Here is an 11,245-nt window from a genome sequence, read left to right on the forward strand (position 1 = left end):
TTCTGCTGGAGATGACAAATTCAGAGGGGCGAAGAGTATGGAAATGAGTGGAATGATATTGTGCTGGAAGAAATGCAAGCAGTTTTTGGCCTTCTCATTCTTGATGGCGTTTGCAAATCCAACAATGAGGCAACAAGGAGCTTGTGGGATAGTGCGATGGGGAGGGCAATTTTTCCGGCCACCATGCCGTTGAAAATGTTTCACAAACTGACAAGGGTTGTCAGATTTGATGACAAAACAACACGGCATGTGAGAAGACAAAATGACAAGCTGGCACCTTTACGAGACATCTGGGAAAAATGGGTTGAGAGACTGCCTCTGATGTTCAATCCTGATGTCAATATGACTGTGGATGAGTGCCTGGTTCAGGCAATACATCCCAAGCAAGCCTGGAAAATATGGAATCAAGATCTTGGCTGCCTGTGATGCCAAAACAAGCTACTGCTGGCATATGCAATTATTATACAGCCAAACCGGCAGGAGCACAGCCTGAAAGAAACCAGGGCAAGCGTGTAGTCATTGAAATGACACATGGCCTGCAAGGACATATTGTCACATGCTCTTGGCACAGAGCTCCTTCAAAAAAAATGAAGAATGGTTGGAACAGTGGGCAGGAACAAGCCGGAGCTTCCAATCGCCTTGAAAAATTCAAGCGGCAGGGCTCGATTTTCATCGTTGTTTGCTTTCACGGAGACACATACCGTGTCATACTGTGCTAAAAATAACAAAAATGTGCTTCTCATGAGCACAGTCCACAAAGATCCAACAATCAGCGAGCGAGAGGACAGGGACCCTCAAATGATTTTGGATTATAATAAAACCAAAAGTGGAGTCGACTCTCTTGACAAGGTATTTGCCAAATTTGTTTTTATTATTATTATTATTATTATTGTTTATGATTATTATGATCGTTATTGTTAACTTGTATTCTAAGCTAAATGGCACAAAATGTAAATTGAACTGTCACTAGATGCCAGCAGATATACTAAATTTGTGTGTATGTGTGTGTACAATATTCCAGAATATTGCTTATAGTGGGAGGAAGACGGCTCGCTGGCCGATGGCACTCTTCTATAACATGCTTGATGTCTGCCTATAATGCATTCGTGCTATGGAAGGAAATTGATCCCACATGGAAGCAAAGTGCCCTAAAGTGCGCTGGTGTCCCCCTATGTAAAATCAAGGCAGTATGGTACGGTGGCCGGGAAGTGCAAAGCAACATTACAAAGACTGAAACATTTTAAAAAAGCTCGAGACAAATTTACATTTTGGAAAACATTTTTACCTACATAAAACACAATTACATGGGCAAAACACTTTTACCAAGGACAAAACAAATTAACATTTTAGAAAACAAATTAACAAGACGCAAAACACTTTTACCAGTCCCGAAACAAATTTACAAACATAGATTCCTCACGGAAAGGGAATGTACCACATACCGGAAGTGACGAGGTGAAAGCGGGTGATTGGTGTTGTTGGTGAGCGCGGTCAATTCGTGTTGTCAATGTGGAGTATATGGCGTGAATTAAGTTTATGGTGACCGAACGTGGACTGCGGCCGAGGGATGTTTTGCCCGTTTTGTGGCAAACACATGAACAGCTTAACGCGGTTTTGCTTTACGTGTGGTCGGTGTTTGGAGTTCTTAAAGGACGCGGACCAGACGGAAACACAGGGGACTTCTCGACAGGCGGACAGTGCTAAGCAAAGTAAGTGTAGCAAAACGCTAGCTATCTGAGGACATGTGAATAAAAGTGAGTAGTAATGCTAATGATTTTTCGAGCGGCTTCAAACGGCTTCATTTTGAAACGGAACTCTGTCCATTTCAGCAGAACAACCATGCCCATCATACAAACAGTTCATGGAGTACAGAAGCTCGAAGTCAAAAGAACGACAGTCTTTTAACTATGGGCCAAAAGGAAGATATAGGCCTAAAGAAAGAAAAAACGTCCAGGTAAGTTGTACTGACCGTCCTATACAATGTTGCAATGTCCTAACTTATTTATGTATTTGTGTTTGTATTTATTTTACCTATACATTAATTATATCTTTGTTATTTTACTAGATAAACGTAGGATTGATGGGACCACATGATGGAACTGATTTAAAACCTTTAAGAGGGAAAACACTCCCATTATTTACAGACCCAGAGGTAGCAGCACCTGATCTACTGAAACAAGCTGTCAAGAAAATGAGAACATTTAACAAGGACATGCACGAAGGACCTTATGTCCTTTTGTATCCAGACTGCTCAGAGGTGGTCCATGTGCCTGGATCAGAAAGGCCATTTAAATTGGCAGAATATAAAAAGGAAATAGGGAAGACATATTCCAGGATTACTTTTTTCATTTGCCTAGAAAAACACTTTAAAGGAGGTTAGTGGATCTCATAATTCAATATTTTTACATATTTAGATACTCTGCTGGAGGATAAATAATGGTGGTTTGATTTTTTTTTTTCTCCCCAGAGTACGATACCTCAGACTCTGATTCTGAAATTGTCATCACAACAAGGAGCACAGCTGAATTCAATCGAGCTGACACTTTGGTACATCAGTTATTTCTCTTTTTTTAAAACATTTATGTATGTTTGTATTTATTCATTTTCATATAATTTATTAGATGTACATTGGATTTTAAGCATAACATCAATGTCCTGGTCAATATTTTAGTGGAAAAAGGCTTGTTTTTATTATTTTGCAGTTACTATTATTCAGTAGCACAGACAACCATTCAGCATTGATATATACTGCATGTCGTAATGGAAAAATAATGGAAGCTGTTGAAAGTTGTTGATCATTTTATCCTTTCCTCTCAGATTTTTGAACCACAAAATCAAAGTACTCCCAAACTCAAACTGGAAGATGAAAGGTAGGTGTTGCACACTTGGACACAAAGGAAATTTCAGGCGTGCATGGGTTGAAATTATTTCTTTATTTCTTGACTGGAAATTATAATAATAATTCATATTTTATTGGGCTACAGTGCTTTCACTACCAGGTAAAGTGCAATATCACATTTTTTTTCATTTAATTCACAAACTGATAAAAGTACTAGCAGATATTTCACTACTTATTAACATACACATTATACATACATTTATATTGCTGCACATAAGCTCAACGTTGCTACATGCTATCTGCTGTTTCTGTAACTGACTGAAGTGCCCCCTCGCTCCCTACCTCTTGCAGGTGAATAAACATAAATTAACCAAACCATTAAAAAAAACACGTGAGAATGAAGTGAGGGGTATCCACTGTCCCACATCATTGTCGATCCTACATTGGTACTATAGGCCTTTATTGAAGTGGCACGGTCATCCAGAACCAACTAAAAGAACTCCGAAACGTTTCGGCATCTAGCCTTTTTCATGGAGTCAAATAAATGTAATGAGAGACAATGGGTTTCTTCAAGCGGTAATCAACCAATAGGAAATTTGTCTGAATACATAATGTTTACATGATTTGACTATTGTAGGCCTGAAGGACACCTGCTGGTTTTAAGAGGTCTACAACACCCACTCTAGCCCAGAACACTTTGGACACGTCCCATTGTCTCTCATTTCATCCGTTTGACTCGCTGACGAAGGCTTGATGCCAAAATGCATCAGAGTTCTTTTAAATTGGTTCTGTTTGATTTGGCCACTTGCAATACAAAAAAAGTATTTTAATAGTTAAAAGTTAGTAGTTTGAGCTTTCTCTTATTTTATACCTTTTCCATTCAAAAAGAAACTCAAACAAACTCAGATTTGAGTCCAGGAAGCGCTTCTATCCACATGTTGTTAAGAAATAATTTATTTTTAAGTTGTTGATGTGATAATAGAATTCGCTTGGATGAACTTGAAACAGAAAACACCTTATGCATAATGTGATTTATAACAAAATAATGTTTTTTTTTTTAATTTTTTATTATAAATCCTTCTGTTCCCTCTACTACTACATGTTACTCAAAACTACCTTATAGCTTTTATCATGGAGCTAATCATTTTAATATGTTTTTATCATGTTTCAGAGATGCACATGGACAATCATCAACAATTCAGCCAGGGCAGGTAATAAGGCAGACTGTGGCAGCATGACATTTCTTGCTTTCAGTGTTGTTGTTTCAGACATTTTAATCTGTTTTTCAGATAGTAATATCTGATGCTGAGGATCTGGATCCACCTGAAACAAATCCAGAAAAAACTTCTTGCTACAGGTAAGTACAAAAAAAAAAAAAGATAAAGGCTGACATAATTTAAATTTATTTAACTGATTACATGGGGAAGACATTTTTGTTTGTAAGATGTTTTAACATGGAAATGGTAATTTCCCAACAGTAAATACACAGACCTGTATTCACCAAATGTTGAGCAAGAGGACGAAGAGCCGGTTGCTGTCAATGTGAAGAATTTCCAACACACAGCAATGTAATATGACAGCTTTTGACTATAGCACTCCAGTTTTTTCACTGTACAATAGTTCTAATATATGTGAAATATCCACAAATGAAGTCACTTTATGTCATTACAGGGAGGAGACGGACATTACATTACCTGACATCGTAGCAAACCTGTCGCTTCCTATTGATCATAAAAAAGTCAGCCGGTTCAACATCTCAAGGGCTAATGTTTGGGATGGGGCAGTCAGAGGTTTCAAGCGTACAACATATTCTGAAACCTGTGACATGCTGGTGAAATTTACTGATGATACTGGTGTTCTGGAAGAGGGAATTGACACTGGTGGTCCAAGACGAGAGTTTTTAACTCTACTAATGAAACACCTAAAAGACCGGCCCATTTTTGATGGACCAGAAGGACATCGGTTCTTGGTCTACAATGCAAATGGTATGCATTTTGGTTAGATGTGTACTATAGGCTACTAATGGTTGGTTAATGCTCATTGACCATATATATCACATGACATGCTTGTATATACAGTAATGCATTGTTTGTTTTATTTTGCAATATGAATTAATATTTTGCAATAATTCACAGCTGTTAGGGAGGATGAATACTACCTGGCAGGAAAGATGATTGCTGTGTCAGTTGTGCATGGAGGTCCAGGACCCCATTTCCTGTCGGAAGATCTTGTACATTATCTTGCAGGCCAGCCTTCATTCAAAGCAACAAATAATTTAATAACTGATGAAGAAATAGGGAAAGCTTTGCAAGAGGTGAGAATAGCATAAGGCTAGGGTATGGTAGGGCAGAATTTTACATAGTTCCTGCAGTGTTTTGAGACAATGTTTACTTCCTATATTACGTGCAGAATTTAATTAATTTATTAGTTTTTGATAGTGTAAGATTACACCATGCTATGTATGTCATTAAAAAATAGGCACGGAGATACATTGCATACAGTTGTTGACTGGGGTGTTTATGCCCACTTTCATGTCTTTCAGATTGAGAATGCTGCTTCATTGGATGCTCTGCAAGAATGTATGATGAGACACAGCACAATGTTACAGACAGCAGGTTGTCTGAGACATGTGGCTACTGTGGAAGAAAAGAAAGAAATCGTGTCAGACTACCTCCAATGGTATATTATTGACCGCAACTCATCTGTAATTGACAGGTAATATGATATTTGTGGTGATGAGATTTTCTTCTTTATGTAAGAATTTTTAGTTTGAAATGCCTCATGGTCCCCATCTTTGGTTTATGCAGGCATGTATGTCTGTTATCAATTTGTCACTGTGACAGAATTTGTACCTTAGTGTATTTCAACTGATGTGATGTTGCTTCATTCTGTGTCAAACTACAGTGCCTTCATTAAGTCTTCACACCTTATAGATTCAATTTAAAAATACATATTAATCCTTTTCCTCATCAATCTACACACAATAATCATAATGACAAAGCAAAAACAGAAATTAGATCTCAGGTTTCTCCTCCTGACTAACTCTTCCATAGAGGAAAATCAGTCGAGTTACTCCTTAAAGTGATCTGAATCTATTTCTGACCTCAGTTCTCAGAGATCATGACATGCAGAGATGTATTAGTATCTCTAGTGAGTGTCCCTGAAAATCAGATATAAAGAGTGTGGTGATGTTGATGGGTGTGTAAAGGGTTATATAGGTTTTATTATATAATATAAAAACAGATATTAAGAGTGTGGTGATGTTGATGGGTGTGTAAAGCCTGTAGCTTCATACACGAGGAATCCAGGCTGGAATTACTTCCAAAGGTGCTTAAACAGCATACTGAGAAAATGGTTCATTAACTTGTGTCAATGTGATATTTCAGTTTTTAATTTTTATTAAATTTGCAACAATTTCTAAACCTGTTTTTGCTTTGTCATGATGATGTATTGTGTGTAGACTGATGAGGAAAAAGATTATTATTACTATTTTAAATTGAATATATAACGCAAAGTTTTGAAAGTGCATGGGGTGTGTAGACTTTCTGAAGGCATCGTATGAGTGCTCAAGCCACCCAGCCGTCTGTGTCATTCCAGTCTTTTGTTTCTGTGTGTTATACTTAGTTTGTAACAATTAACATTTAATGTGCAACGCAAAAATAGGGTTTCTTAAATCAATTTTCAACACAATAATTTTTTCCTCCAAATGTATGTTTGTTAAGGTGGATAGTAATTGTAGAGAAGAGAATATTTAATAGTTTTCTTTAGATAATTTAAATTCAATTGGCACTACACAGCAGTGAAACAATGTTTGTGTTCACACTGTAGATTCAGAGAAGGTCTTTCAACCCTGGAGTTTTTGACTGCACTACAGCAACACCCTACTTTGCTGGCCCCTGTACTGTACCACTCTGAAAGGCGACTCACTGCTTTGAACTTGAGATACTCTTCAAACCTGACCTCAGTCCTTCGGGGAGTAATCGAAGACTTAAAGAAAGTCAAACCATGGGCTACTGGGCAGACTATCTTCTTGATTGTGAAGGTTTGTTCACAGTGGCTCAGTGGTTCATGTAGGTTGTCTACAAACCGAAAGGTTGGTGGTTCGATCCCCGGTTCCACCTGACCAAGTGTCGAGGTGTCCATGAGCAAGACACCTAATCCCAGCTGCTCCCGACGAGCTGGATGGCGCCTTGCATGGCTGACACCGCCGTCGGTGTGTGAATGAGTGAGTGAATGTGAGGCAAATATGTGCAGTGCTTTGGTGGCCATTGGGTCAGTGGTGAAAGCGGTATATATATGTAGTCCATTTACCATCTGAATTGTTTTTTTCTTTGCAGAAGGCCAGGCTGCTGTGTCTGTGGAAGATGTTCTGATCTTTGCTACTGGGCTGTCTTCACTTCCCCCATCTGGCTTGGAACCACTCCCACAAATAGAGTTCCTGGATGACTCTGCGTTCCCAATGGCAAATACATGTTCAAACTCTTTGAGATTACCACTCCTAGACTCATACACTTTGTTTAAGTCACAAATGGACTTTGGAATTCAAAATAGTCCAGGATTTGGCTGTTTCTAAGCTATATGATGGATGACCCCTAGAGTTAAGGCTCTGAAAAAGTTGTTGTTAAAAGTGCACTTTAAAGTGCAGTTGCCAAAATTGTTTTTATAATGTTACAGTATGTGAGCATGTTCTTTTCTCAGTTAACATTTTGAAAATGTTTTAGATCCATGACTCTCAAACTGGGATCCCCTTGTGAATCACTGTTTTAGATAAAGAAACAAGAACTTTTGTTTTCTATACTACAAAGTGTAATAAATACTCGTTACTATTTTTGATTCATTTACTTCACACTTAAAAACAATTAAGCTTTGGGTGACAGATTCATAAATATTGTGTTCAGACAGGCAGCAGTGTTTCACCACTACAAAAAAAAAAAAACTTTTTTATAATTTCATAGCTGAGCAATTTCTTTTAGTTTCATATACAGTTCTGATGCAGACTCCCAGTTCTCTGGCTTCTGTAACTGATTGTGTTCCATGGCAAAGTCCAAGTACTCCTGCATGTTTGGGTCCCCACAAGGAGTCATTGACAGGCTGGCCTCAGGAAGGGCATCCAGTTCAGCCTGTTCCATTTGAAATCCGCAGTCTCTGGAGCCAAACCTATGTTAAATAGAAAACAATTGCATTTCTTTTCATTTAAGTTAAAACGTTATATTAATACTTTGATCTGTTTATCACCAATATATCACATGTGGGGTAAGTAGTAGAGTTCATTGGGCACTCCTCCTGGACATGCTGCTGTTCTGGAAGGGCGAATCCTGTGACTGTTCCACAGTCTCACACACTCATTCAAGTCCTTCTGAATAACATCACCAAAGCAATATCTCAATAGGCACTGATGCTCATGACTCCCATTGAAGTATCCAGCATCTCTAAGGTCTGCAAATAACTCCATCCAGAACTGAGACCTATAGAGATGGATAAAAATGTTTAGTTATACTTAAAGTATATACACATATGTTTGAAACGAATAATAAAATCAAAGGTTAGTTGTAATTAAATGTATGGTCTGTGAATCTTTTGGTCATTCGATTTTCTTTTCAGGAACAACTACTTTTCCTGACGGGCAGGATTTGTTTTACATTTTTTATTGATCTTTATTTATCTCGTTTTTCATTACTCGTTCCTGAGAAGAAAACCAAATGACCAAAGATGCAATGAACCTATATAAAGACAACTCACCTTCCCTTTCTAAATATAGACCACCAGGACTCAATACGCTGGTTATTTATAGATGAGCCGTACATGTGTCTGGACGCTCCAGAGTAGTAGTCACTGTGATGGTGGCCTAGGGTACATTGAATTGCAGCCATTATGCCGTTCTCAGTGCCGCAATCAGTCCTCAGTCTCATGGGAATGACACCGAGGTTTCGCACACATGACATGAAATAGTGAGCAATCACTGTTGGGTTATTATTTGTTGGTCCACATTCAAGCCACAATACTTTAAGTGAAAATCCATCTATGCATCCCGAAATGGCCAAACCGAATGGCTTAAGTTTATCATAACCATCTGCGTGCCACATATAGTTAGGTCCCATTGAGTGATAGGTTCTTCTTGTAAACCTTCTGCGTGCTCTGCTCTCACACCCTCGGGGATTAAGCTCCCGGAGGATATTCATCACATCATCTCTCTTCACTCGAAGATTGTACTTTTGCTTAAGTACCTGCCACATCGTGCGGTAGCCAAATAGTTGTCCAGGTCCACGAAGTTCAGATCTGATGGCGTTACTCACGGAGTTTGGAGAGGAATAATCTTTTCTGCGGTACATCCCGGCTTCGTTCAGTTTACTTTTAAGAGTCCTCAAGCTGATGTTTACACCGTGTAGATTTGACATCATGTCCACGATTACATCGTACGAGTGGCCCTCGTAAAAATACTGAACGCAATGATGCAGTAACGTTATGTCTGGTGTTTCCGTCTGGTCCGCGTCCTTTAAGAACTCCAAACACCGACCACACGTAAAGCAAAACCGCGTTAAGCTGTTCATGTGTTTGCCACAAAACGGGCAAAACATCCCTCGGCCGCAGTCCATGTTCGGTCACCATAAACTTAATTCACGCCATATACTCCACATTGACAACACGAATTGACCGCGCTCACCAACAACACCAATCACCCGCTTTCACCTCGTCACTTCCGGTATGTGGTACATTCCTTTTCCGTGAGGAATCTATGTTTGTAAATTTGTTTCGGGACTGGTAAAAGTGTTTTGCGTCTTGTTAATTTGTTTTCTAAAATGTTCATTTGTTTTGTCCTTGGTAAAAGTGTTTTGCCCATGTAATTGTGTTTTATGGTAGGTAAAAATGTTTTCCAAAATGTAAATTTGTCTCGAGCTTTTTTAAAATGTTTCAGTCTTTGTAATGTTGCTTTGCACTTCCCGGCCACCGTAGTATGGCCCACGCACACCAAGCTCTCTCCTTCTCTTCAGAAAACTACAAGAAGATGATGAAGAAGCAGCTGGTGCTCGTCCCCGCACCACTGCTCGCCCCAACACGGCAGACCCCACCACTGCAGGTACTTCATTGGCAAGTTCCTCAGCCAAGAGGAAAAGATGCCTAAGATGCGTGTTTGCAAGAAATGCAAACAATCTGTGACCTCTGCTACAATCCATAGGGTAGTTATCTTGAGTTAGTACAGTACCTAGTAAGTATATAGTTATTATAAATAGTATATACAACATATAGTATAAATATAATTATTGTATATAGTTAGTATAGTAGTTTCGCTTTTTTCATTTTCTGTAGCTTGTTCATTGTTGCTGTTTCCTTTTTTACTGTGCACTGTGTTTGTTACGGTTCACTGACTTTTACGCAAAATAGACATGTTCATTAAAAAAAAATTATACATAAGGTGTTATAAATTAATGAATTGCATTTTTTTTTTTTTTTTCCTGAATCAAAAAATGGGTTACAAAATGCTTCCTTGCATTCTCTTTCTTACACAATGTTTAGGTTTGACTGTAATCATAATGCAAAAATTAACACTTTAAATCACTATTTTTAACAAATTTGTCAACTTGTTACACTTGTGGTGTTTCTGGTCAAAAATCACCGGCATACAAAAAATAGCTTATAAATCACTCATTATATTCAATCTTTTTGTCAACCTGTTTTCTTTCAATTAGGGCTGGTTTTATATTTCTATTTGCAACTGATTAATTGTAGCACTGTTGATCACACTAGTCTACTTTAATGTTTCACCTGAAAGTTTGTTTTGAAAAACATTTATTTTGTACAAAATGGCACAGAGTAACACTTGTGGTGTTCCCGGTCAGAAATGACCGGCTTATAAAAAATAGCTTATGAATCACTTGTTATTCTATATTATCACCCAATATTGGATTCAATATTTTTGTCAACTTGTTTCTTTCAAATGGTTTTATATTTCTATTTGCATCTGATTAATCGTTGGCCTCATTTATCTGCAAGTAGGCATGTTTTTTTGTTGTTGTTGTAAAAATAGCATTATTTATGAATAATTTTGCAGTGTGTATTTTTTAGCGACATCTAGCGGTTCGGTTGCGAGCAGCAGCAGAGAATAGTCAGAGTAAGCTAAGAGTGTGTAACATTGTCATTGTTTCTGTACCACAGTCCATTATAAACCACATCATGGATAAAGTTTACAAAGCCATAGTCAGGTGAGGATCAAGGGTCTTAATATATATTATATAATAATAGTAATCAGCTGATTGTCTCACAAACGTAACCAGCACATTTCTCCCCACATGTCAATACAGCGAGGGAGAAGAACCACATGCCACTATTTGGAATATATATATTTTTTCTAATGGTAGTAAAAGTTTAGCTGGCTAAATATGAGCTGTTACTGTGGCTGAGCTGGTTAAA

The 11,245-nt window shown here is 38.1% G+C and overlaps 2 protein-coding genes across 2 annotated transcripts; one reads left to right on the forward strand and one right to left on the reverse strand.

Annotated features, from left to right (window-relative positions):
* The first annotated feature begins 572 nt into the window (after nt 1-572).
* On the forward strand, nt 573-7,665 carry LOC143718572 (uncharacterized). The gene is made up of 14 exons (XM_077209589.1): nt 573-849; nt 1,022-1,709; nt 1,830-1,954; nt 2,066-2,375; nt 2,468-2,547; nt 2,818-2,870; nt 4,011-4,050; nt 4,129-4,196; nt 4,318-4,407; nt 4,511-4,824; nt 4,975-5,153; nt 5,382-5,554; nt 6,668-6,881; nt 7,177-7,665. The coding sequence occupies exons 2-14, from the start codon at nt 1,568-1,570 to the stop codon at nt 7,210-7,212; spliced, it is 1,824 nt and encodes a 607-aa protein (XP_077065704.1). The 5' UTR covers nt 573-849; nt 1,022-1,567; the 3' UTR covers nt 7,213-7,665.
* A 48-nt stretch (nt 7,666-7,713) lies between these two features.
* On the reverse strand, nt 7,714-9,789 carry LOC143718575 (uncharacterized). Its single transcript, XM_077209594.1, has 3 exons — nt 8,579-9,789; nt 8,086-8,304; nt 7,714-7,996 (listed from the first exon to the last, which is right to left on the reverse strand). Exons 1-3 carry the CDS (start codon nt 9,430-9,432, stop codon nt 7,789-7,791), a joined length of 1,281 nt encoding a protein of 426 aa, XP_077065709.1. The 5' UTR covers nt 9,433-9,789; the 3' UTR covers nt 7,714-7,788.
* Between the last annotated feature and the right edge of the window lie 1,456 nt (nt 9,790-11,245).

This window comes from Siphateles boraxobius, unplaced genomic scaffold, assembly GCF_051911475.1.
Source record: "Siphateles boraxobius isolate OS27281-9 unplaced genomic scaffold, OSU_SipBor_1 61, whole genome shotgun sequence".
Taxonomy (NCBI): domain Eukaryota; kingdom Metazoa; phylum Chordata; class Actinopteri; order Cypriniformes; family Leuciscidae; genus Siphateles; species Siphateles boraxobius.